This window comes from Myodes glareolus, chromosome 6, assembly GCF_982192425.1.
Source record: "Myodes glareolus chromosome 6, mMyoGla1.1, whole genome shotgun sequence".
Lineage (NCBI taxonomy): Eukaryota > Metazoa > Chordata > Mammalia > Rodentia > Cricetidae > Myodes > Myodes glareolus.
The window spans coordinates 59139428-59167221 of NC_142031.1; the positions used below are offsets into that span (position 1 = coordinate 59139428).

Here is a 27794-nt window from a genome sequence, read left to right on the forward strand (position 1 = left end):
AGGTGGCTACACCGACCAAAAGCCCACAAAGGACTTCTGTGAAATGAGAAGCGCTGGCGAGAAAGAATGAAACTAATTCTAGAGACTGGGCTGCTGCAAGAATCGTTCTTCAGAAACTAAGCAGCTCCTCTGTCAACATCACAGTAGAGGGGGTCTGACGCTCCGAGGACGCATGGTTTTCTGCAGAAAACCACATCGAAGAGGATCTAACTCCCAAAGTTAACCTGAGCCCGTCTGCCTTAGTTGCGTGGCGGCTGGGGTAGATACACAGCCCAGCATCCCTAACTCAGCAGCGCGCGCAGCAGGCCAGGCGTGCCCAGAGGCCTGGACCGCGGAAGGATATAAAGCACTGTTTACCTCCTGCCTGGCCGAGCCTTCCAGGGGCGAGGCCGGCGCCCAAGGCTGGGACTCTGCAGGGGTGGCCGCAGCTGCCCTGGCCGCCGTAGGGCGCTGGGAGCCGAGCGCGCACTGGCAACGGCGCCGCTGATTGATGGGCGCCCGGTTCAATGACAGAGGCCGGGGCGCGGGTGAGGCGGGGCCGGCGACGAGGGCGGGGGCTCAGAGGAAATGTGTCGGTGACATTGAATGGGGAGACCGAGCGCGAGCGAGCGGGGCGCGCGCGCACACATACGCGCACATACAGCCGGGCTCGCTCCGAGATCCCCGGCCACGTAAGTAACTATTAATACCGCCTCGCCCGGGAATGCGGGCGTGCTGAGCGCCGGGATTGGCCTAGGGCGCCTGGCCATTCCCTTTAATTTTTAAATACACGATCCTCTCCTACTTCTGGGTGGCAAGGAAAAAAATCATAAAAGAAGAAAAGCCGTCGATTTCAAATTTTTCCTCCAGAACAAACCCCGCCGTGCAATTTGGTCGTACGGCATCTGAAGGCAAGAGTGGTTTGCAAATCTTTCCAAGGCTCAAGACCCGGTTGTGCAGCGGGAAAGGAACGCCGCTGGTTGGCAGGGTCCGGGGAGCATCTGTTGCCAGCTCCCGCAGGACCCCTGGAAGCTCCTGCCAGGGACACAGAGACCGCTGGTCGCTGGTCTGCCCAGGTCACCGCCCGCACTTCTTGCTTCCTTCGGAGGAGGATCCCGGACGCGAGCAAGCGGCGACAGCAGGAGCCAGTGCTGACTGCGCGCGGGCTCAGCCTTGGGCTTTGTCGCGGTACCTGTGCCTGCTCCACTCCCGCACTCCCTGCTCAGTTTTTCCAATCTTTTGTTGGCACCGCTGACCGCTCCAAGTTAAATGCTTCTTTGCTATTTTGCTTTTTTTTCCTGTCTACTTTTTTTTTTTTTGAGAGCTCTGCGATTTTTTTTGAAAAGCCTCAGACGCCATCTACAGTTAAGACTTAGGTAACTGCCCTCTCTAGCACCCCCCTTCCACGCCCCCCACCCTTTCCACCAAAAAAAGGGGGGTGCAGCGCGGATTCTGACTGCCGCGCGGCGTGAGCCGGTAGCCTGGTGCTTATTTCCTTTTTCTTTTTGTTTGGTTTCTAACGCGTGGAGGGCGAGCCGGCGCCGCGCGCTCCCTGAAGACTGCACAAACTCCACGCAGGGCTCCTCCGCCCGGTCTGCGGATCCTCAGCTGGGGATCGCTCGGGATTCCGGCGCTGCAGCTCTGCAAGCCAGAGGCACACTCAGTCGTTCAGATCCACGCTGTGAACAGAGACCCACGTACTCCAGAGCGCGGTTCTGTACCGCGCAGGCGGCTTCGGGGTAACAAAAGGACCCGAGTTGTCTGCAGAGCGAGCACCCCCCGGGAGCGGGGCTTGCAGCCGGGGACCTGCCCTGAGGCGCCCATCCGGGGGCTAGCTTCTAACTCTTCCCCCACGGAGCCCTAGTCGCGTCCCCTCCCCTTTTGATCCTTTTAAGTTGGTGGCACCGAGGCGCCTGCAGCCGCGGCTCATCCATCTCTCAGCGGGTTTTTCGGTTTGTTTGTTTGTTTGGTCGTGTGCGATTCCCCACACTCATGAACATTCACAGGTCTACCCCTATCACAATAGCGAGATATGGGAGATCGCGGAACAAAACCCAGGATTTCGAAGAGCTGTCGTCTATAAGGTCCGCTGAACCCAGCCAGAGTTTCAGCCCGAACCTTGGCTCTCCGAGCCCGCCCGAGACTCCGAACTTGTCGCATTGCGTTTCTTGCATCGGGAAATACTTACTGTTGGAGCCTCTGGAGGGAGACCACGTTTTCCGCGCTGTACATCTGCACAGCGGAGAGGAACTGGTGTGCAAGGTAACCAGCCCGGCATTGCTTTTGCTTAAAAAAAAAAAAAAAAATCATCCCGGGTCTTTTGGCAGGGGCTGAGATAGGGAGGAAGGTCGCTGAGCCCTCGAGTCCAGGGGCGGGAGGTTCGCGGAATCATTACGCGTGGCCTTGTTAAATGGGTTTATTTGTGTGTCTGTCCACGTTTGACGAGTTGCGAAGTTTTTACACCCTTTCAAACAATGGGGCGGGCTGCAGCTGGGGCGTTTTGGGGAGAGCCGGAGAGGGCTGCGAGTCTGAGCAGGGGCATGGACACGCGTGCCCTAGGAAGCTGGTCTAACTCCTGTGCACCAGGTCGAGTACCCTCGCCCGGGGATTTCTCTCTTGGTCGAGCCCCCTCCCCTCTCCACGAGGACTAGGGAATCCCCGGTTGGTTTTCAGACGCCTGCTCACTTGGTTCCCTTTGTAGCCATTGTTCTTGGCAGTCTGCAGGTGCTAAACCTTTGTTCCAAAGGTGCCCTTTAAAGGAGACAAAAAACAAAAACACTGTCCCCTCTGGCTGAGCCCAGGGCTCTAGTGGGCAAAGGAGTTTTAAAGATTTTCTTCTGCTTGGAGCCTGGAAAGGAAGGCTGGAATGGAAATCAACCCCTTGGGCACTTTTGGGCAAGCAAGGAACCCTCTGGATCTATCTTTTTTGTCCGGGTTTCTTCGCATCTTCAGATTTCCTGTCTGCACACCCTGGTGGCTGCTCCCACGGCACCCACAACACTACCGTTGCCTGTTTAGAGACTGTCCTTTGGAGCCCCCTATGCTAATACCAAGAAGGGCACGTCAGTTTCCTTTTTGTCTTTGACCCTGAACAGTGACCGTCTTGTGTCTCCGTGTGTGTGTCTTTGTGTGCGTTCACCAAGGGGATTGAGAAGAGTAGTAACAAAATATTCGACTACAGTCTCTTTCCTATGCAGTGGAGAGCAATGCTACCTAGAATTGGAAGCAAATCAAGAATACATTACTAAAATTTAGGTCTTTTGCATTGTTTTCTTTATTTCTTGAGGGGGAGGTGGGGTTCCTGCTGCCTCTGAAATGGGTATCATGCACATCTGTGCTACAAATACTGTATTACACTTTCCTCATTAATCGCTGGTGGCTTTGTGAAATCGCCCCAATTCGTGTTGAATTGGAGCGCTTTCCTTGCAAAAACAGGATGGGTGAAGATCTCCAGGCAGTTTTGAGATTATTTCTGAACTTAGAGGAAACCAAAGACTCTTTAAATATTGCTTTTTGCATGTACTAAGCATTGGGGCTTTTGCATCTTCTCCGAGTTACTGTAATCAAGAGCAGCTATGCCCAGCTAAAGCATTAAATTCAGTAGGCAACTCTGTGCCTGTCGGGAGCCCGGCACACTGCACAATAGGACAGTCATCCTTCGAAATGAATGAATCCACCAAGCTGTCATTCTCCTATGAAATATGCACCATCATCGGCAGTCAGCGTTCCCCCTCCTTTTGCTCAACTTCAGCACAGCATTTTACTATTTTTTTTCCCTCCCAAAGGCTAGAGATGATTTTAAGTAATGAGAGTCCGCTGCCAAATCCTGCAGGAGCATCTTGCTATTATTTCTTTGTTTAAAGCCAGGCATGTCTCTGGCCTCTGTTCTTTCTCATTTCAGATCCTTCAAGACATATTTCACTGTAGGCTGACCTTACAGTGTCATTTGCAGACTTGCTCTCTGGCCCCAAACTGTACTTAATCTGCTGGTTTAGTTATTGCAAAGATTGAATCAGCCCCTCACCAATTACAGTGTGGCTGCAAGTGGATTTAAGTGCAGTATCATTGTTCTGCTTGACAGAGGTCATCTCTTTACAACTCGGCAGCTTCTGTTCTCCTGCCTTCTTACCCGAGGTGCTGTGACTGACTTCTACAAGCATAGCTGTGTGCCATACTCTCCAGGAGAGTTTTATGAGGGTGGTGCTGGGAGCTACCCCAATATATGCACTGTGAAGCTTTTTATTTTTAAGCTTGCTACAACATTGAACCCACCTCCTTTTGATGTCTTAGCATGTGGGATTCCTGTCTCTTAGCTGGGTGTTCTTGCAAGAAAAAGTGCAAAAGCAGATTAAACAGAAAGGTTGTGTTTACTGGGGCAGACTCTAAAGAGGGTTCTGGAGGGCATTCTTTTCTGGGAGGGTGATGCAGGGGAGAGCTTCCAAGAAAATAGCCAAAATTCCCCAGCCTGATTATTGTCTCCACGTGCCCACTTTAGTTAGCCAAAGCGCGGGGGGGGGGGGCAGATCTTTAAGGGTTGTTTAGCTGTTTTCACAAAAATTCTTGTAGCTACTGTGCAAAATGACATAATTACTATCTTGGCAGAATGGGCACTTTTTTTTTCCCCTCAGACATGATGAATGTGGCCCGATCGTAGGGCCTTATCTGAACTGTCACATTATATAACCAAGGCTCCCAATTAAACATTTAAAAGGAGCTGGCATCCAGGTTCATGGCTTGATTTTTTTTTTTTTTTTTTGCACTTGAGGGTGATGGTTTAAATACCAATCCAAGCCTATAAATGCCTGTTATAGCCACTAATAAAAGTTTGGCTCCTTCCCGTGGAGGAGGACATATGCAGCTCTTTTAGTTTTTTCCTTTTCTGTCCACCATTTTGCAGTTTTACACTCTCCCACAAAGGGGATGGCCACACTGGAGAGTGACCGTGAATTTGTTGGGTACTTTTATTAATTTTCTGTCCATTCAGCTTTTCAGCCCTGCTCTGGGAGAGCAGGCTAACCATGCTGAGCCAAAGGTTGTTTTGTTTTATTTTTATTATTGTTATTTTAAAGGTAACTGGAAACAGGAAGTGCATTATAAGTAATTAGAACTGTAGGCCGTGGCAACAGAACCCACAGCCTGGCCCTGCAGAGCAAATCATGCTTGTTACATAATGCAGCCTGTTGACATTAGCCACTGTGTGTGTGTGCATGTGTGTGTGTGTGTGTGTGTGTGTGTGTGTATGTTCCTCGATGAAATTCCTCCCTGGTTTTGTGGCCTGCAGTCTCTGTGCTAAGGTTGACTCAGGCATTTCAGATTCCTAATTGAGCGGGCCTCTGAGGTCACCTCTCTGAGGTCATCCTTTGACAATATCTGGGTGTGATTTGTGGTCTCCGGGGAGGTTCCAGCATTCATTCTTAAATTCGAGGGTGTAGTGGCAACAGCTGTGCCACTTTCCTGAGCTACCTCATTATGGCTCATTCACAGCCTTTCTGTTGACTTTGCTTCCTCAGCCCCAGTTAACACCAGCCCCCTTGAGGTGCTTATTGTCCCTGTTTGACTCACAGGTTTCTTTCTTTCTTTCTTTCTTTCTTTCTTTCTTTCTTTCTTTCTTTCTTTCTTTCTTTCTTCCTTCCTTCCTTCCTTCCTTCCTTCCTTCCTTCCTTTCTTTCTTTCTTTCTTTCTTCCTATGCTCAGTTACTTAACTCCTGGATTTTTACATTGCAGCCTGTGTTCCTGCATGGGCCACAGAAAGCCCAGGAATCCCTCAGTGGGGTTCTAAGATAGTGTGTGCATTTGAGACTGAGCCTTGTCAATGAGGAGAATTGAGGCAGAGCTTCTTGGGTGAGAGCAGGACCCAGGGAAGGTTGTGGTGTCTAGGTCAGGGTGACTCTTACAAAGAGGGAGGTTCTTTGTCTGTGTGCTTTATCCATCTATTTGGATGAACCCAGCCGGCGTAATGATGATCCCCTAGACGGGGTTTCTCTGGTATCTCTCCTACCTCTCTCCAAATACTGGGGATGGGGTTTCACCTGGGACCAACTGACAGGCGCTCACTGCTGTCACAGAAGACAAGCTAGAGTTTCAGCTAGACCTGCTTTTAAAGGAAGCACCCCCTCACACACCCCATACCACTTCCAAGTAAGACTCCCCTTACCCACATCCCCCCGCCCCACCCAGAGCAAGGGAAACTCCATTCTAATCCTAAGTGCTGGTCTAGCTGAGTTAGTATAGGCTTTGAAATGAACGGAAAGCTCCCCTTTCCACCCTCAACATTTTTTTGTTGTGTTTATTTCTCTTAGGTCGATCTGTTCAGAAGGCATTGACGGTGCATTTTTCTTTTTAAGGAACAGCGAGGTGGCATTTCACAGGCTAACTCTGATTCATAGAAAAATCATTGCATGATTGATTCATTGGGTTAGGTATCTGTGGAGGGAAGCCAGTCCCATCCCCTATGGAGAAGGCCCATGTGCTATTCCTAATGCTGCCACTGGGGGCAAGATTTAAGCTTGTTTTCTTTGCCTCGGTTTGCCCATCTGTAAAATGAATTCATCGCACGTGGAGAACTAGTAAGGAAAGTCTAGATGTATGATGAATTAATTGTTCATTCGTGTACATTTTGGGTGCATTTATAAAACGTGAATAGATATTTGGTTTTGCCCAGTGGTCACTTAATTTTTTTTTCTCTAAGTATTTTTTGTAGTCATTTCTTTCCCCTGTAAATATGTTCTCTGCTGGAGAGAGTAATAAAACCCTTTGGGCTTAGGTACTAGTTCAGTCAGTCAAGTGCTAATCATCCAAGCATGAGATCTGAGTTTGATCCTTGGCACTCACATCTAAAAAGCCAAATGTGGTGTTGCATACTCTGATAATACAGGGACAGGAGGATCCCAGGGCTCTCTAGGTCCAAGGCCAGTGAGAGAGCCTATATGATATTTCTTGAGGAGGCATACCTGAGGTTGACCTCTGACCTCCATACACAGACACACACACACACACACACACACACACAGGCACATACACACACACAAACACATACACACAGAGAGAGACACAGACTCACATAGACACACACAGATACACAGGTACATACACACACAGAGAGACACACAGGCACACATAGACACACAGACATAGACACATAGACACACAGGCATACACACACACAGAGACACATAGACACACATAGACACAAAGGCACATACACACACAGACACACGGACAGACATAGACACACAGGCACATACAGACACATAGACACACAGGCATACACACACACACAGAGACATACAGACACATAGACATGTAGGCACATACACACATACACAGACACATAGACACACAGGCATACACACACAAACAGACATACAGACACACATAGACATGTAGGCACATACACACATACACAGACACATAGACACACAGGCATACACACACACACACACACAAACACACACTGAATAATAAAACTTAGCGTTTGTTTATTTACTTCATTTTCCCCCTAAAATCCCCTCAATATTGAATCCATTTTCATTTACCTATTTTGTGCCAAAGATTTGGGGGTTCCGGGCGGTCAAGAGATTAGTTGTGCACTATACAGCGGGTAGCAGGCAGAACTGGTGTGCTCGGGGTCTGAGTTTCATACCCTTTATGCCATGTCAAAGCACAAGCCTGTGGGAGGTTTCAGCATTCTGCGGTTTGGGTCGTAGGAGGCACCGCTGACTGGGATCTTGTCAATTCTGTCCTAGGTGTTTGAGATCAGCTGCTACCAGGAGTCCCTGGCCCCCTGTTTCTGCCTGTCTGCCCACAGCAACATCAACCAAATCACAGAAATCCTCCTGGGGGAGACCAAAGCCTATGTGTTCTTTGAGCGGAGCTATGGAGACATGCATTCCTTTGTCCGCACTTGCAAGAAGCTGAGGGAGGAGGAGGCAGCCCGACTGTTCTACCAGATTGCCTCTGCCGTGGCCCACTGCCACGATGGAGGGCTGGTGCTGCGTGACCTCAAGCTACGGAAATTTATCTTCAAGGATGAAGAGAGGTGAGTGTGGCTCAACCCATGCAGAGGTGTGTGTGTGTGTGTGTGTGTGTGTGTGTGTGGCTGCTTTGATAGAGTGTCTCCATCTGCATCGGCAGGGAGCTTGTTCTGCTGCCTGCTGTCCAGGTGAGGGTTAAGGCAAAGAGAACAAAGAGAGAATGTTGTGGTGCCCCCACGCTCTCCTCGGCAAACAAGAAGCCATTACTCCTATCGTGAAATGTTCAAAGGCCAGGGGATGGGGCTAGTCTGTGACCTGCTGAATGTGTGTGTTTTGTGTAATGAATTCTGAAGGGGGCTACAAGCCAGTGTGGTAATTTTGAAGTCGACAAAGACAGGCTTATAAAGACCCTGTGCCATCAGAACACTCACTACTTAGAGGACATTGCTAATAGCCCTTCCACTCCATCAGTATCTGTTTCCTATGCATGTAGTAGGTGTGCCCCACAGGCGTGGTAGTGAGTGTCAGACACCGGACCTGCAATAGCTAGAAGCGAGACCCCAGTCCTGTGTGATGTGGACTGTTAGTTCTAACTAGATCTTGAAGAACCAAGGAACATGTTAAGGTGAGAAGAGCCTATCAAAGGAAATGTTGGAAGGACTGACTTTCCAGATGAGGAGCTGATGGTGTAAGCTTTTGCACCAAGGAGGCCTGATTGTCTCAAGAAGCATCTGTTCAAGACATAGGCATGTGGGCTTCGTGGATAGACCATTAACTCATCAGGTTCCTTTAGCCAACCTGGGCAAAGCCTCTCTTTTTCTTCACTCATAAAACTTGCTTTGAAGGATGGACTTTCTTAGAGGGATGCAAGCAGTGCCTTTAGAGCCATCATCACCCACTTGTTCTTTATGCCTAAAAATTGTTTAAGAGGATCCACACACCTGAGTCCATGGAGTCTCAAGTCTTGAACTTGATCATTCTGAACTGGAGAAGAGGGTAGGGGATGTCAGGACTCTCTGCTGGACCACTCTGCTGGCAGTCTGGTCCACTTCCTTCATACCCTCTTCCTGCTGACATTTCTTTGGTACTCTCTGTAAATTACATAGAACTTGGGAGCAGATCTATCTGCCTTCTGTTTTCTTTGACATCCAGCTCGGTGGCCTGTGATATTTTCACACCATTGTTTACAGAAGTCCATTGGTCCATTGTCCCTTTCTCCATGAGCCTGATCTAGTCATTTGTGATCCTCTCTCTCTCTCCCTCCCTCTCTCTCTCTCTCTCTCTCTCTCTCTCTCTCTCTCTCTCTCTTCCTGCTCTTCTTTCTTTCTTTCTTTCTTTCTTTCTTTCCTTCTTTCTTTCTCTCATTTATTTATTTTCTCCTCCATGTTTTGAATTAATTGGGGACTTAATGTCTGGCAAGCACTTGGGGCTTAGCAAAGGAGAAGGGCCTGTTGTTACTTAACCCAAACGGAATAATTTCATGGGTGAATATAATCCAGCTGTGCATACAACATATAGAAAGCTTCTGGGCTTCTTGTGCCTATAAAGGTTGATTCTCCTTTGCATATTTTTACACGTGGTGGTGGGTGGGCACTAGCAACTCTGGGAGCTAATGTCCTGGTTTTATTGAAATGGCTTCATTTTTTTTCTTTAACGAAGTGAGGAAACAGGCTCCCCTAAGATTAGAATGTGGGCAAATTCTCACCTTTTCCCTTCTTCAGTCAGAGGCTCCAGCCCTTGGAACACAGGTGATTGGTCCTTATGCTCTTGTCTTTAATCATCCTTATGATCTTGGGATGCCCTTTCTCAACCTCATGCTCGTCCTCCTTATGTCGTCATGGCTTCGCCATGGTGGCTCTTCATTCTTCTTCAGTTTTAATATACATATTTCTGCCTCTTGAATGTTCTCATTTGGAAGATAAGTATGGGTTAACCCAAGATATTCTCTTTACCGTTTGTTTACCTACAAAAGTAAGGCATGGTCAGCTTACTTAATTCTTAGTAAAGACGGAGGAGGAGAGTTTGTGTGCGTGTGTGCGTGCGTGTGTGCGTGCGTGTGTGTGTGTGTGTGTGTGTGTGTGTGTGTGTGTGTGTAGCTGCAGAGCAAACCGTCTTTGGATATTATGATGAGGACTCTACCACTGAGCTATATTCCAGTCCATGTGCACTTTGTAGCCAGTGTCTATGAAAGTGGAACTGCTGAGATCTCAGAGTTAAAACCAAGAAAGAGCAGAAAGTGCATGAGTGTGTCTAGAAAGCCCACTTGGCTGTCAAGAACTCCATTCATCTGACAGAGCACATGAGCCCTCAAATGCTCTAGCCATCTCCCATGGGCTCTGCTTCCTTTAGAGACTTAGTCAGGCATCAGGGAATGTCAAGAATAGCACATCCCCAAATCACACCTGGTGTGGGAAGTCCTTCTGTCTGTGTGTTTCTTTTATTGGTTAATGAATAAAGAATCTGCCTTGGCCTGTGATAGGGTAGAGTCGATCTAGGTGGAGAAAACTAAACTGAATGTTGGGAGAAAAAAGGTGGAGTCAAGAGAAGCCATGCCTTTCAAGAGAAGCAGAGACCAGAGACAGACGCTGGACAGAACCTTGCTGGTAAGCCACAGCCATGTGGCGATACACAGATTAATAAAAATAGATTAATTTAAAATGTAAGAGCCAGAAATATGCTTAAGCTATTGGCCAAACAGTATTGCAAATAATTCATTTTCTGTGTGGTTATTTTCAAATCTGGGTGGCTGGGAAACGGACAAACGGTCTCCTACAGCACACACCTCCAGTAAATAAAGGAAGTGAGTCAAAGAAGTGTAGCTATCCTTATGGTACAGAACACTAGAGCATGGCCCAGAGGCAGTCTTTGTCTGATTTCTAGTCCTTTCTTCTGTAGTCCTCTGGAAACAGCCCTGAAACAACCAAGAAGGACTTCTTTGGCAGCTCCTCATTTGCTTATTCAAACAACAATCTCTCCTCTCTTTCATCTGTTCTCCCTTTGAGATAGTTTTGCAATATACCCATGCTACTTTGGGATTCAGTATCCTCCTGCTTCAGCCGCACAAGTACGTAGGCATGGGCACTACACCTTCTGTTTTCAGATCCCAAGAGCAACAGAAAGTAAAGCATCCTGTGGCAGACCTGACTGAGTCTCACTTGTGTAGAACAAGTGCTGACGTCTGTGTAGGTTTTAGATGGGAGATTACCTTTGACTGAACCCACAGCCATCTCTGAAGGATTCTTTAGTGGAACGGTCAGTGGTTTACCAACATGATGTCATTTCGATGACACCCAAGGTCATGTGCAGACTCAAGGCCAGTGTACCCGCCCCTGCTATATTGGGTCGGCGACAGCTTGGCTTCATCTGATTGCCTTTGGCTTTGGTTTAAGTTCTAGATTCAGATCCCTGTCTTGACTGTCTCTTCCTGTTTACAAGCTGCAGTCTCCTTCAGCTGCCGTAACCCTAGTGTCCCTGGAAGGTGGTTAGTGTTCAGGAAGAAGATGCCGTGACTCAAGCGCAGAGCAGGCACTCTGTATGTGACGGCTGAACTTGAAGTCTTTGGGGGAGAAGAGTACTGTTAGGCATGGACAGCCCAGACAGCTTGGTGGGTTCATGAACGATGAAGGATGAGGTCACTCTCGATGGCGGCCTTGTCTGTTCCTTCCTGTGTAAGGTTGATTCCACCTAGACTAGGGGAAGGAGTGTGTTTCTGCAGTCCGGAGCTCCTCTTCAATGTTTACCCTGAATACCCACCATCAGTGAGCCTCATTTTGATGAATTCCCAGCCTTCATTGCGCTCTCCTGGGGCACCCCTCAATCTTGCAGAACCCTTCATGGCTTCCCCCAAGCAGATAAAAGAGAGAAAATTTACCCACATTGCCACAGGGAATCCCCAGTACCTCCAGACCTGTGTTATATTGGGTTACTTGCTTGGCTAGCATATCGCTAGAGACCCGTGTGATTCAGATGGACCTTATAAAGGAAGGTCTGAGCTTAGGAGAAGTGAGCCGAAATGGTTGTCTGAGTTTCAGTCCCTGCTCTTGTACTTATTAAAAAATCTAGCCCTGACAGAACCCCGAAGCTGTATGCCCAGACTGCCTTGACTATAAAATAGAACTAGGAAGACCTTTCTCATAGAAGGAAAGGGATCAGCAGTGACCTTGAACTCTACATCTGCTTCTCTCCGCCCCTTTATATCTTTGCATCCTAGGCTGTTGGGGAAAGCGGTGGGACACTGTTCCAGCAGTGACCTTTCCTCTGTTTTGTCCAGCTAGCTTCTTCTCCTGGGACAAGACTTCTTGCCACCCTTAGGCTCCACCCCCTAACCTCAGATCACTGTTTACATCTCCCAGTGCAGAAATGTCCCATGTGAACTCAGAAACTTGCCCTCTTACATGCTACCGGTCCACAGATCTTTATCTCTTAAGGTGGTTGCTTTCATTTCACCTGCTGTGTGGCAGCCTGTCTGCTTAGTGCCTGCTTCTGAAGGCTGGGCGCGGAGACCTCCTGGGTGCACTCGCTGGCTCTCGGGACAGGGAGGCCTAGGGATGCAGGTGGGCTTTGTATAGAGAATTTTGCTTGTACCTCCTTGATAGGAAGAGCCTCCCTCCCTCCCTCCTTCTCTCCCTCCTTCTCCCTCCCTCTCTCCCTTCCTCCCTCCCTCCCTTCCTCCCTCCCTCCCTCTGTCCCTCCCCACCAGCAGAGGCTGAGACCCTCTTTCCAAGGTGTTGCTGTCTGTGGTGGCTCTTCCTTTTAGGTCTTTAAGTTGCTCCCACCTCCACTGAGGTTTCTAGACCTAATAAAAGATTCAGGGCATGCATCAGAGCCCCAGAGGCCAGGCTCGGCTTTTCTTTCACTAATAGCTATATATAATTTTGCAAATTGTAGGTATTCTATTTTAGGTAAGTTCTTTCCTTTCTCTCTCTCTCTCTCTCTCTCTCTCTCTCTCTCTCTCTCTCTCTCCCTCTCAGCTTTGATGAAGGTAGAGCTTCCAGGAAATGCTCATATTTATGTAGACCATATGTCCCTGTGCCTGTACCAACGGGTATGACAAAGTCCTTTTTCCTTTGTACCCCTAACAAGCTCCCTAGGATGACTCGGTGTCCTTTTCCCATACATCCCTTTGCTTATGTGGCAGACACCTCCTCCTTTATTCTCGTGCGCAGGACTGAGTATATATGCATATATGTCTATGCATGCACCTGAGGAGGCCAGTGGTCAACTTTAGATGCTGCTTTTCAGGAGCCAGAAGCCAGGAACTGTTGTGTTCCTTTTTGGGAGAAGGTCTCTCACTGGGACCCAAGGTTCACCCAGTAGTTAGGTTGACTTGGCAGTTAGCCCTGGGGATCTGCATGTCTTTGTCATCCCAGCACTGGAATTATAAGTATTACACACACACACACACACACACACACACACACCCGCCACCGGGGTTTTTACATGAATTTAGAACTCGGATTCTTGCTCAGCAAACACTGGATGGACTGAACTCTCTCCTCAGCCCCTCCTACTTGGTTCTCACGGCCTGACCTAAATAGCCCTTACGAAGCTGCCCTCTGTTCCCCTGTCCTTGCTCGTGCTGGACTGGTGAACTTTCTGGGGACAGAAGTGGCCTTTCATTCATCCTCCCAGAACATGGTAGGCATTGCTATTTGTTGACTAAATGAGAATCTCCTTTTTTTGGATAGGAACAGCTCAGATTGGATTCCAATGACAAGATGAGAGAGTCAGGGATAAATAGAAATCATCCGAATGTAGGTCGTTGCCTAGAAGGGGAGCCTAGAAAACTTATAGGTCCCCATGGAGACACCTTTTCAAAGACAGCTATTTTCAAAGTTGCACATTGAGTGAGGAATTAACCCATTGCTGCCGGCTCAGTTTACTGATTTATGCCTAAGCAAATATTATTTACGATCTTGTTCTCAGCAGACTGTAATTTCATTTAGGAAAGGCTTTGCACATCACTGTGATAATTGGCCATTCTTCCCAAAGCTCTTCCCCTGGAAGCAGCCTAACTCCTGGATATGTGTTGGCAGGATTTATGTCTCCTTACTGGTTAGCCTCAGTCAGTCAGCTATGGGAGAGTCAGGAGCTCTAGCAAAGTAGGAAGTTAACACGGTGGAGAGAAAGACTTGGTACTTCCACTTAGTTCTATGATCTCAGCTTCCTCTCTCATTGTTCTTAAGTTTTGTTTTTATTTTTATGTGTGCGCGCGTGTGTGTGTGTGTGTGTGTGTCACATATGTTTCTGTGCGCACAGAGGCCTAGAGAGTGTGTTGGATCCCCTAGAGTTAAAGGTGGCTGTGAGCCACCCAAATATGTGCTGGAAACTGAACTTGGGTCCTCTTTACAAGCAGTAAGGGCTCTCAACTTCTCAGCCATCTGTCCTACACCCTGAACTCCACCTTTTCTCTTTTCGGAGATAGTGTCTTGCTATGAAGCCTCTGCTTACATCAAACCTGCAGAGTTAAATTCTTGTGCCTCTGTCTCCTTCATGCTGAGGTTGCAGGCGTGCACCACCATGACTTTATGCCTTTTCTGTAATTCATGGGAGATGCACTCTGCAAAACCCCCAGCACCAGACCTGTTGCGTTGTCAGATCATGAAGATATTGTTGTCATCACGGCTTCCAGTCACTGCCTCATGGCACTGAGCTTCATAACTCTTAGAAACTTGAGATCCTTTTATTCAGTCAAGGAATGCTTGTTAAGCTCTGGTTATGGACCAGATACTTCTAGATGCTGGAGGCTACCGGGCCAAATGAGACCCGTGTCTTGTTTTTATAGGACTTATATGGACCAGACTGACTAACTACCATGCTTAACTTAACTGACTTCTAATTAGTTGGCATGTTTATTTAGATTTATTAATTGGGTGTTTGTGTGTGTGTGCACATGTCTGCAAGTGCACTCATGTATATGTGTGTTCAGGCACATGAATCTGCGGTGAAAATCAGGACAATTTGTAGGAGTCACGTCTCCTGATACCGTATGGATTTAGGAGACTGAACTCAGTTTATCAGGCTTGAGAGCCAGCGCCTTCAACCACTGAACCATCTCACACTGCTGTATTTGAATAAACAAACTTAAACCCATTTGGCAGAGACTTCATCAGTTTACAGATAAGGAAGTTGAGGCCCAATATTTTCCAAAAGGGTTGCTTCAAGGGGATGCAGTTAGACAGGTATACACCTAGTACACCTAGTGGGCCCAGCCACCGATGTCTACCTGAAGCTCAGTTTTCTTAGGAGTCTTAACATTTATGGATGGTACCACCAAAAACCAGTTAACCAAAACCCACAGGCAGTCCTGTTGTTCCATGGGTGCGCTCCATCTCTTTTTCCAGCGTTGTAAGAGAGGGACTTAGCATTTTAATTGCGTGGTGAGTGACAGTTGATGAAATAGATGTGTTGATAGTCCCTCACCCCCAAGAAACATGCATATTGTAAGAAAATTCCTGATTTGTGTCAAATAGGAGGTAGAAGGCAGTGGACGGAAACACTTGAGGAATGTGCTTTTCCAACTCTCGCAGGGGGGTTTCTCTAGTTGATGGAAGGATCCAATCTGAAATTTCTCTGGGTTCCAGACATAGCTCATAAGTATTCTTTAAGCGTCCTAGAAAAGAAGGTTGGGGTTGGAGGAAGAGGGGGTTGGATTCCGAATCAGATGATCTTGCGAATATGTATGAAGTCCTTTGCTATGCCTTCTTGCAGAGCTAGAGGTTGATGGGGCCGGCATCAGGATCAGAAAGCCCATGATGAGGAAGACATAGTTCTTCTAGGTAGTTCACTGCTCCAGCAGCAGGAGTGGAGTGAAAGGAGCCACCTCTAAGAGGTAGTTTCTCCTGAGGGTGGGGGTCATCTGGGAAACAGTAAAGAGAGCGACAGGTAGCTAGGGCCTTGGATAGACCTCCTGATCTTACCCTTGACCTGAAGCTAGGAAGAGTCACTGGTGGATTTTTCCAGACCACTGGAATCAGAGTAGAACAGTGGGAAGAGTATGAGGAGAACAACCAGGGGCAGTGAGATTGCAAACTGTGTTCCCTATATCTCAAACATGGCCACACTAAAGCCAAGAGCAGTAACAGACTTCCGCTTCCCTGAGATTACCGAGTCTGAGCTTAGCCGTATGTGGGAATCCCTGGCCTTTTGGGGCTGCCTGTCAGGTAGGGCATCTTCTTCTGTCCCATAGAGTGTGTGACCACACGCACCCATGGCACTGCCCCCTCCCCAACGCCAAGACTTACAGAGGAACTGTCTAGATAGAGAGCCAGCCTGAGCAGCGCAGCCTCCACACCACCGGACACTCTCACGATCACGGATCCCGGGGAAGCTTTTCTGAGAGGTGAATCAATCGATTGATCTGGGGTAGGACACATCCTTCAGGAGCGGCTTCTAAGTGCAGGAAGCCAATGGTGAATGAAGAGTCAGTGCGGCTTTGTGTTCTACCTCGGGTTTCCCTGTCTGTTTCCATGGCGACCGGAGGCATGAAGCCCTGCAGGCTGCACGCTGTGGCTTATGTGGAATCTTCCAAGCAATAGAATGACACTCCAGGTAGAATGGCTTCCCCTGTGGGTCCAGTAGCCTCGGTGAGTCAGAGGCATGCCCACAATGCTGGAGGCTCCATGGCAGTGAGTGTGTCCTCGGTTTCTCATCCCAGCTATGTCCTGACAGGTCCTTTCCCTTTCATAGCTGCCAGGGTCGCTCCAATTGTCCTGTGCATCCAATTCGGGCAAATAACCAATCCCCAGGCTGTGTGGTGCTACAAGATACCGTTGGCGTAGCTTCCCTGGCTTCTGCCTCCTTGTCAACATCTGACCTGCACCATGGAGGGTTTTCTTGAGTATGAAGCAGCTGCTTCCTTGCTCACTTATGAGCTGAGCTACTCCAGACCAGAGATGGACAGAATCACTAATACTGGCCCTGGAGCAAAACTGGCTTGCAGTTGATTGCTGGGGAATTCTGTATGTACATGAAATGAGATTAAATGAAGAATTGTTTGGTGCTGTGTAGCAGCCTGCCCATGTCTGGTGGGGCTGCAGAATCCGAGCCATGCTTCCTATAGTGCTGGGTGGCTCCTTCCCAGACACCTCTGGCTACTCACTGTAGCAGGCCTTTTTCTCGTACCAGAGGCACACTTGCAGGAACAGAGCAAACAGCCTGGCTGCAGCTGACCTTTTCCCTTGGCTCCTAGTCTGACTGGACCCCGAGGCTGACAGCCTTCTCTGGCTTCTTCTGCAGCTATGAACGATCTGCCACTGGATTTCCTGTCCCTGTCAGGCCCACTTTGCTGAACTGGCTGAGCCCCACCCTGTTCCACCCTGTCCTCACTTCATCCTGCCAGGAGCGCAGGGTGAGGCTTAAAGGTTTCAAAGAAAAACATGACTTGCTGCTAGGACTGTGTCTTTTCTTTTCTCTTCTTTTCTTTTCCTTTCCTTTCCTTTCCTTTCCTTTCCTTTTCTTTTCTCTTCCTTTTTTGTTTTGTTTTGGTATTTTTGCTTTGTTTTATTTTGCTGTGTTTTTCCCCCTCTCCTGTAGATGGTATACTATATTAGAGTATTAAAAACAAAAACTCAAATTCAAATCTCAACTCTGCCCTTCCTTGCCAGGTAGCCTTCGGCCAGTCTCCTTGACTTTAGAGTACCTTGTCTTCTGGCGTGTGAATCCATCCACCTCTGTCTACATTGTGAACTATATACGACAATTAAGTACTCATGGCAATTAGTTAACACACGTGATGGGTGTGTATGTCAGTAAGTCTGATACTAAAGAAAGCCTCCATCTGCTCAATAGTATGCCTTTGGATATCTCTTCAACACCTTTGCTCTTTGATCATGGGGACAAGGTGTATTTGGGAAGGACAATGGCATTCAATGTTTCCTGACATCCATTCAGAGTCAGTTTTTTTTTTTTTAATTCAGCTAGCTTGTGTGTGCCTTAGGGCATTTAATTCTCCGTACCTCAGTTCCCTTATTTGTCAGGAAGAATGCATAGCCTAATCCCTGTCTTTCATTTTTGATATGGGACATAACAAGGCAGGCCATCCGAGCCCAGCATCTGGTCATTCTAGCCTGGTGACTGCTGTTTTTCAGATCATCACATTCAGACTGTTACGGTGTCTAACAGTCTAACAGCCTAGAGGAGATTTTACAGCCCGACAGCTGCAGAATTATCAGTAACACAGAAACCGGAAGAGCCCCTTTTCAGAGTCTGTAGTTACGTGTTCATGTTTCATGGGAGAGAAACAATTGAAAGCCCGAGGTTACATTGCTAGTTGTTCTTGGTCATTGTAGGCGCTTTGGGGCCTGTGCTGGGGATAGGTGAGGGGGACCTGGATTTTGAGGGGGACTCCTGAGACTCCACAGATGCTGAGAGAGGAATTGTATTCTGCGGGTCCTGGCTTCCTCAGCTGGCACTGGACCGTGGTGATACAAGTCTGGTACTAGGCTGCCCATCATCGAGTACACAGACTGCCCTCTTGTGTGCCTTGTTCATCCATTGGGTCAAAAGCAAGGCAGCTCACCTTCCTATGCCAGAGACAGACTGAAGTAGGTGCAGGGGGAGCCAGCTTCCCTGGTCCAGTGCAGTCTTTCCTAGGCTCCTGCACTGGACCTAGACTTCTAGTTTATAGTTCAAATCCCACTATCCATCCTTGTCTCCTCCCTCTGCCCACCATGTCGCTTTCAGAAATTTGTTTTCTTCAAAAACCATCTCTACTTCCGCCACCCCCATGGTGCACATCCCGAGGCTTTGAGGGTCAGGGCTGAGCTGGGCAACACACTAGGCAAGAGCATCCCACCCAAAGGGTGCCCAAGTGCAGAGGTTCATGTGAACAGAATGGGCACAGCATTTCCATTAGCCCCCACCTGCCCAGGCTTGCATTTACCCTTGCTCCTCTGCCTGCATCACTAGGCTCCACAGCTGAGGGTGGGAGTCTTCGTTTAACGATAGGATCCATTTAGTTGGCACCATGTGATAGGCAGCTCCGCCACGCTGGGCTCTCTGGAATATCCTATCTTGCCTTACTTCATTTAATCTTCAGAAAATCAGAGAGAATGGTTGTTGCCTTACTTGTCATGGCCAGATCCCTTGTGCCTAGTTTGGGAGCCCGAGCGGAATAAAATGCTCCTGAACATCTTTTAAAAGCCTGAATGATTGGTGGGCCATTTGAATCACCAGGTCCACAGATGCTCTTGTTGGCTTTTATGAAAACTGACTCCTCCTTTGCCAGGGAGATTCATCATCCCCCCTCCCCCAGATTGCTGAGGAGACTTCAGAGCAAGCCTGTTCATTCATGTCTGCTCCTATCTGTCTGCAAATGTCCCTTACCCAGGCACAATCCTGTGAGAAGAAGCAGCTTCTTTTCTGAGAGGAAAAGGTCAGGCTTGGAGTAACTGGGTAGCTCCCGTGGTTGCACAACAAGACCTCAGGCACTGGGGCTGAAGCCCGAGCCTCCTGGCTCATTTCCCTCTGCCCCACCACACGGGAAAACATCCTGGAAGATCAGTGTTTAAAGATAGAATCCAGAACCCTTGCCCCGACCCTTGTTAGGAGTGATGTAAACAAGCCGAGGATGTTCCGGGGAGGAGCAAGGTTAGGGAGTGCCTCGGGGACTGGTTTCTTCCCCATCCTGTCTCCAGGCTGCTGTTGCCCTCTCCCCTGTCTTGCCTTGAGTGCTGATGCTGTGGAAGGAAGTAAAAGCTGGCTGTGCCCACCTGGATGGAGCCTTCCTTACTCCATGGTTCTGAGCGGTGGTGGCTGAACCTGCTCTGTGGAAAGATTGAGGAGCCGGCCCCCAGCAGCCTAGCCAGGTGTACTGACAGACTTGGCCTCAGGGCCTAGGGTTTTTGGTTCACAGAAAAGAATCATATACCCAACATAGTCGCTTATGCCATAATGCCTATGCATCAACACCTAGATGTAAAAAGATGCAGATACATAAACACCTGGCTTGCGTCAGGAATGTCGATGGCATCTGACATTGGTGCTTCGTAGTTTTTAAAGAATGAACTTTAGCATGTGTTTTGTTATCTGAGCTGTCCTGGTTCCTGGGACAGCTCAGCTCATTGGCTTCAGCACTTGTGGAACCTGGTGAGCCAGGGAAATCCAACCGCTCCCCACCACATCCTCAGACTTGCTGAATGTAGTCTTAGCCCCTAAAGCAGTGGTTCACAACCTTCCTTTAATGTGGTCCCTCATGGTGTGGTGACCCCCAACCATAAAATTATTGTTGTTGCTACTTCATAACTGCAATTTTGCTACTGTTATGAATTGTAATGTAAATATATTGGGAGATGGAGGTTCACCAAAGGGGTCATGAAGCACAAGGTTGAGTACTGTTAACAGGAAGGAGGGTCAAGCTACCTGTCAATTGGCCAGGTACAGCCTAGCCTCAGCAGCAGGGAAGTAGTTTTAGTAATTCTATCCTGAACTTCTTAATGTTTTGAGATGGGAGTGAGTGAGAGTGAAGGGCTTGGCTTGGAGGAGTGGAGAAGGTGGTAAGCCTCACCACAGTCTAAAGGCCTCATTATGGGGCCACACAGGTCAGGATGAGGGGTCTGGATTCTTGGAGTGTGAGGGTAGGAGTAAGAGCATCAGAATGTACAGTTGTGATGTTCAGGAGATGAGCAGGGACCAGACAACAGATTGGGAGATTTGACTCAGCTTAAAGCGCAGAGTTGAAAGACTGCCTGCTGACAAGGGGAGCCAGGGGTTCATTCCCTGAAATCCCATTCCCCTTCCCCGACCATATGCCTGGTTTATGTGCCTGTCCTGATTTCCGCATAACTCTAGCTAGAGGAGAGCGGGAAGCCACTGTTCTTTTCCAGCAGAGCTGAAACCCCCAGGGTCAACACCTGCTTCCCTGAGTCATCCCTATAAGTCATTTGGCACCAGCAGTGGGTTGAGGCACATGGACCACAGCAACGACACGTAGTAGGTCTTGTCTTCTGCTTCCGAAGTGACTCTGTGCTACTGCCCCAAGCTCCTGGAGCTAAGGAAGCCAGGGATCATCCCAAAACAACGATCACCGGGTGGTTTGTGGATTCTGAATACCAAACCGTGTAGAAAGAAGGGAGTGGCATTGGCAAGGCTGATGGGAGGGAGACACAGGGCTGCTTTGCTTGGGGTTCAGAGTGAGCCCACTTCACTTCACTCACTTAAGTAGAAACCCACCCACAGGGGAAGAACGTACTAAGAAGGGAACATTGTGGAAGGTCCCCAGGGGGACTGACTTGCACACTGCCTTTGAGGCAGAGAGAAGCATGTGAGACACAGGTTGTACATGGAAGACAGGTACCCAGCCATGAGATCAGCAACTATGACAAGGACACTTTCTCCACGTGGATGACCCGAGACACTCCTTCGAGGGCTTCGTAATGGCAATCCTGCCCGACCTAAACCCTCTGGTTCCAACACTTAAACATTTCCTCCTAAACTGGCAGCCATTCACACACAGAGATTACTTCCAAAGCCAGAACACAGAGCTAAAGCAGCAACTCTGCCCTCAAGCCAAGGGAACAGGGGGAGAGGGGTCAGTTTGGTCCCCCACTAGGCACGAGCTTTAAGGATAAAGTAGGGTGAAGGAGCTGTTGAGAGGAGCCCTAGAATCTATGGCTCATGATCCCCTCCTTTCCTCTGGGTTCATATGCTCCTCTCTGGGCATCTTGGAACATCTGGTAAGGCTGGTTAGTGGGTCACTGCCACCTGCCACCTCCTATTAGGAGAAGTAAGCTTGAGAAAGAAAGATTTGTTTTTAATCAGTTCAATTCCAGATTAGCACAGCTAGCATATTCCCTTGTAGTAACGGTCTTGTAGGCCATTAGCTACGGAAGCATTCAGAAACATGCATGTGGTGGGGTCATTCTAGATGACAGCTGAGCAAATGGCGTAGGAAAATCCCTGTTGCTGTGTATTATGGAATGTTAGACCTGGCATCGACACCGAGACAGCTCTGCATGCTGATTAGTGGGCATCATGAGAGTGAGCTAAATGAACACTCAGAAATGGATATGATTGCCAGGCAGTGGTGGCGCACACCTTCAATCCCAGCACTCAGGAGGCAAAGGCAGGCGGATCTCTGTGAGTTTGAGGCCAGCCTGGTCTACAGAGTGAATTCCAGGGCAGCCAAAGCTGTTACATAAAAAAAATTCTGGGGAAAAAAGGATGGTTATGCTGAATTTTACTTAATGTAAAAGTTACCAGGTAAACATTAAAAGATAAAATCAAAACCAACCAGACGCACACACATACACAGACATATGCATGTGCACGTGTGTGTCCGCACACACACACACACACACACCGTCTTCTCTCTTTAAAGCTAAGGAGCTGGAAGGTTAAGTGACTCAGCGTAAGTCACAAAACTGGTGAGAGATACAACCTACCTGGAGTCCACACTCCTAAAGAGAGCACCATCCAGAAAAGCTATCGCTGAATTTTGGACTCACTGACATGTTCATAGGAGGCCCTAGAAGCAGCCCATGTTTGTCACCCTCCCCCACTGTAGATCGCTCCCAGCAGCTCTCCTTAAGGAGATATTGTCAGTGGATTTCAGACCACCTTGAAAACCTGAGACCTGCAGACTCAGGGAGGAAGGAAAGAGGGAAGACAGGAGGAAGATGGCCTTGGGCCACAGGCTGTGACCAAGGTGGCTTCATTGTAGTTTGCCCCAGCAGTTCCGGTTGCTCATTGAGCTCTCTGGCTCATCCACGCAAGCAGGGTGGAGGCCTAGACGTGTCCATTTGGAGACGTGTGGGACTAATGCTCTGATTCCGTGGACCTTATAAGTGCACCTGAGTCCTAGGTCCAACTCCCACTTTCCTTAGCCACCTTCCCAGCAGGACTCTAGGAGTGTGCTGAGAACCAGCCATGCAGAAGGGTTTTCCTTTCAAACACTGGCAAGCAGAGTGTTTTTAGGTCTCACAGAGATCAGGCTGGCCTCCAGCTTGCTGTGGATCTGAGATTGTCTTTGAGTTCCCTTGATCTTTCTTACCCCAGCTTTCCAAGGGTTGTGATTCCAGGTGTGCGCCACCATGCCTGGCAGTACTCGGTCCTCCACTCTGACCTCGTTTCTTTTAACACCATTGATGTAAGATGTCATCTTATTTCCCAGATTTTCTTCTTTCACTCTGTATGTCCTTATTTTACACTCAATGGTGACACCCTGGAGCCTTGTCGTGTTGATGATGTAAACCAGTGTTAGCACCTCAGAAGTTCCTTTGCGTGGCTCCACCTCTGCCAGCCCCTCTAGGACTTGCACGTTCCTATGTATGTGTTCTTGGTTCTTGAAGAGCTGGGTGGACTCGGGGTAGGATGACTAGTTTGAAGATGCTCTTGGGGGTCATGCTGCTGTGTCATACCCATCTTCCCAGGCACACAGTTACATGCGAATTATACACCTGTAATTAGTGGTAGGTGCCAAGTCAAGGACCCTAGGCTCTGGAAGTGTGACAGGCAGATCAGGTGAAAATCTACAAATGTAGATGAACTTGATGTTTGGATGCCAAACTTTAGAGGGACTGAGTGGTGGAGAATGCTTATACTGAAATGTCCCGGCTTGTGCCTGTGTCCCAAAGAGAAGCATTGGGTACAACTAAAGAACAAAACGGTAAACTGAAGAATTCTTGTTCATTTCCCAGTGAAAAGACTTTAAGAAAATTGTTCAAACCTCCAGCTTCAGTACTCTATCCTGTGAGTTAGATCTAGCTGGTTAGATGGATGATGGATGGATGGATGGATGGATGGATGGATGGATGGATGATGGATGGATGGATGGATGGTGGATGGATGAACAGCAGCAGCCCTGATGAATCAGTGTGTCTACCCTCATCCTTAGGAGCTCATCTCTCTCTCCTTTTCTACAGGACTCGTGTCAAGCTGGAGAGTTTGGAAGATGCTTATATTCTCCGGGGCGATGACGACTCCCTCTCTGACAAGCATGGCTGCCCAGCGTATGTCAGCCCAGAGATCTTGAACACCACTGGCAGTTATTCGGGCAAGGCTGCGGACGTGTGGAGCCTGGGGGTGATGCTGTACACCATGTTGGTGGGGCGTTATCCCTTTCATGACATTGAGCCCAGTTCCCTCTTCAGTAAGATCCGCAGGGGCCAGTTCAACATTCCAGAAACTCTGTCGCCCAAGGCCAAGTGCCTCATCCGAAGCATCCTGCGCCGGGAGCCCTCAGAGCGGCTGACCTCACAGGAGATTCTGGACCATCCTTGGTTTTCTACAGATTTTAGCGTCTCGAATTCGGGATTTGGTGCTAAAGAGGCATCTGACCAGCTGGTGCCAGATGTCAACATGGAGGAGAACTTGGACCCTTTCTTTAACTGAGCTTAAGGCCCACGGACACTTAGCAGGTACCAGGAGCAAGAGAGGGTCCCAGAAAGCATTTCTGGGCCACAGGTGGCCTGGCTGGGAAGCAAGCCGGACATTCGTATTTACACATTTCTTGGTTCAGAGGAGGAATACCTTCCAGGAGCTGACCGAACACTTAGCATGGGAACAAGACCTGTGGGATGGGGGTTGGTTTAGATGGTCAGGAGCCTCACCCCTAAGCTTCTCTTCCCTGGGGTAGCCGGAAAGTCCTCTCTGCCAGTTGGGCTACTTCATTTACCCCTCTTTTCATTTTATTCAGAAATAGTTGCAGGTCTCGATAGAACTGAAACTCTTCTGCCTCAGACACATACCTTTGGCATTGCACTGTTAGCATTTAACTTCTTGTTATGATTCAGGGAAGGGACAATTGATCGAAATTTTTTTTTTCTAAACAGGCCAACCACCTATGTAATAATCAATGGGATTCACTTAAAATAATAATAATAATAATTCGGTGCACACAGACCGACCTGAAACCTGGGTGCTAAACAAAAAGAAAATGAAAGTTTCATCTGTCACCTCTCATTCTCACTTTTCGACTCATTTCTTCTAAATAAGTGATTTCCTGTTCCGACTAGGAAGTGACATGTTACTGCTTTGCTCCCTGAAGAGGGAGAGGGAGGGGCAGATCTGTTCTGTGACAGACAGTTCTGCTTCTCATCAGTCGTTTTTTTTTTTGTTTTTGTTTTTGTTTTTTTTTTTTTTTTTGCAGGAAATGATTAGAAGTCAAACTTCCAGATGTAGTATCACAGTCTGGGGGAAGAAGAAAGGAAAAGAAAAAAAAATCCAACTCCTTTCTGGGTTTTGTTCTTTTGAAGGAAGAGGGCTCCCACTGCAGACATTGCTTTCTGCTCTGAATACAGCATTCAGCAAGGGGATTCCAGAGGGGCGGGGGCAGGGGTGGCTCCTGGAGTCAGAGCTCATTGATGACGCTGATCGCAACGTTGTGTTTTGCTTTATGGGAAACTAGTAAAATGAGACAGGTTGTCCCATGTGTATAAAATACAGGGCAGCTATTTCCTTTTCTTTGCTAAGAATGGTCCTCTGGGCTTGGGAAAGCCCTCCGGTTTGAACAGAAGGGATGATATAAACACAAACAACTCTCTGTCCCAATACGCACCTTTGTATTTTCAAGAACTCTTGTATTTATTAAGGAAAATGTCACATTGTGATGTATTAAGCCAGTACTTCAATTACGGGTCGACGGGATGACATGTTACATGCTGTAGTTATCACTTATAATTTGTCCCCCTGTTTGAGTATTTCTGTCCCTGGAATAACCTCTCATTTGGCTCTTTCTAGATAGCCTTATTTGATTTCGAGTGGCAAAATGTTTTCCTTTTGTATTCTGGCTTTTCTATTGCTGTATGATACAGAACTCTTTTGGCATAAATATTTGTGTTCCCAGTACCTCAGTCATTTGGGTTTTACTGCCTGCATATGTTTTGTGAAATGGTCCTGTTTTTGGGTAGGTAACACGTGGACTCTAGTGTGTAAATGTTACTTGAATCTGTGCTTCACTCTAGTATGTGGCATGTGTGTGCGGACTCTTGGATGCTTCACGCCTACTCCACAGGAGCCCCTGTCCCCAGGAGGGTGGCTTCCCCATTCATAATCAGGAGACAAAGCTGCCATGGATATACCCTTGGTTCTATTTTGATAATGGAAGATACAGAGAGAGGGTTGTTACCGTCAGAAGATGGTGCTGTGGCAAGAAGGACCTTCTGTCTTCTCTTTCCCCTGTCTGTCAAGTACTGGGGGGAAAGGAAGGATTGGTGACATGCATGGTGGGGACTAATGGCCTCTGGTGCTTTGTCCTGTATTTGGTTTAATGTTTTTGTCCTAATCTCTTCAATCAATAAAATTGTGCGTATTTAACTAAAAGTCTGGGGTTCAGAAAATGATTTTTTTTTCTGCCAGTGTGTGGCCATCACATTCCAAGCAAGGCATCCATGATTTCCCTAGGTTTACACTCTTCCCAGTCAAACCAGGGATCATCAGAGCTAACTACCTCACTGAAGTGGGGCACACACTGGCCAATCTAGATGTAATAGCTCAGAATTACCCACCGTATCACACCTAGGACGGATAAATCATGCTCCATTTACAGGCGTGTGTTTCCTCAGACGGACAAGCATGTGTCTCGTTAAAGGGGAAACAGCTTGGAGATGTCAGAGGTGACTCCTGTGCCCGGACGTCTGTGTAGTCTCAAGCCTTTTCACTGGCTGTGGTATCCGAGCTGAGGGCTTCTCAGGGAGTGTAACAGTCACCCCAGAGTTATCTCTGTTACTCTACACCTCAATCCCTTCGGCCACGTGGATGGTCTGGGGAAAGCCACACCCAGTACAACACAATTTGAAATATTCAAGCGGCATTCCGCTGCAGAGCACAGCACTTGGGTGTCCTCCCCAAGATCCATGGATGATGTATAGGAGGACATGGCTGAATCAGAGATCAGCTTTTCTAACTCCAGGGTGTCTACGATTGGAAGACATCACCCCTGTGACCTCAGTGCCTGGCCGGTGGCTGACCTGTCGTCTGACAGCCCTAGAAGGACGCGGTCCCTAAATGGTGGCTCACGAATGTGTAATTTGTGCCGGATGACGTAAGCTGCACACTTTTCTCCCAGTCCCAGGGCTCCAAGATGCACAGTGTTAGAAGACAGCCAGGAAGCACTTGCAAGGCTACACATTGGCTGATCCAAGTTTGCTGCGCTCTCACTGCCTGTGATTAAGCAGGAATGGGCCTTTTGCCTAATGAATACCAATTTGAATTGTGTTGTATCAGATCTTTGCATATGTGACTGATGGGGATGCTCAGGTCTCTGGCACATATCTGTGCCTATATAAAAATTATCTTCGGCCTCTATGGAACTTAAATTCAGCAAGCTCCTCTCTTTTTCTCTGTCTCTCTGTCTCTGTCTCTCACACACACGTCTGAAGATTTGGCTAGCAGAAAGATTTTAATACCTTTAGATTTGCATATAGATATGACATTTATATCTATGTATGTATGTGACTATTATATATATGATTAACTCCATTGGGGCAGGGCCTGAGATAGGGAGGACTGAGAATTGAGGAACTGGTGAGAGCAGGCTCATGCTCTGGGTCCCTGCTGTCATATTAGCTGTGACTTGGTGAGTCACTTTACTTTTATAAGGACCAAAGGTTTCTTGAGGGCTGACTGAGTTAAGGTGTGTCACGGGCTTAGGGCTGGGCCAGGATGGAATGTGAATCCTTACTGCTATCAGTGAATGGAACACAGAGTTGTTTTGACTGCAGAGTGGTACTCAAAGTGAGACTCTTTTAGGAGCTCTTGAGGAGAAGGGAGAGGGTCACAACGGGAGTGTCTGCCTGCTGCAACCAGAAAAGTCCTCATGGACCAACTTTTCATGTAGAGTCCTAATGTAGACTCAGGTAGATGGAAGCTGCAGGTTTGTTTCTGTGAATGTCTGTGTCCTTTGGA

At 48.1% G+C, this 27794-nt stretch overlaps 1 protein-coding gene across 2 annotated transcripts; it reads left to right on the forward strand.

Moving 5' to 3' along the window:
• Nucleotides 1-610: 610 nt before the first annotated feature.
• Nucleotides 611-26210, forward strand: Trib2 (tribbles pseudokinase 2). 2 transcript variants are annotated; one of them, XM_085690852.2, is made up of 4 exons: nt 611-1355; nt 1509-2241; nt 7725-8017; nt 23813-26210. In XM_085690852.2, exons 2-4 carry the CDS (start codon nt 1972-1974, stop codon nt 24279-24281), a joined length of 1032 nt encoding a protein of 343 aa, XP_085546978.1. In that variant the 5' UTR covers nt 611-1355; nt 1509-1971; the 3' UTR covers nt 24282-26210. The 2 variants fall into 2 exon arrangements, with proteins under 2 accessions (XP_085546978.1, XP_085546977.1); XM_085690851.2 differs by having other exon boundaries at nt 611-2241.
• Nucleotides 26211-27794: the final 1584 nt, after the last annotated feature.

Bases quoted from the DNA above. Each gene is read 5' to 3' on its own strand.
- Trib2 (XM_085690851.2), top strand. From the start codon at position 1,972: ATGAACATTCACAGGTCTACCCCTATCACAATAGCGAGATATGGGAGA. The intron at 2,242-7,724 runs GTAACCAGCCCG...ATTCTGTCCTAG, and splicing joins GAGAGGAACTGGTGTGCAAG to GTGTTTGAGATCAGCTGCTA. The intron at 8,018-23,812 runs GTGAGTGTGGCT...CCTTTTCTACAG, and splicing joins ATCTTCAAGGATGAAGAGAG to GACTCGTGTCAAGCTGGAGA.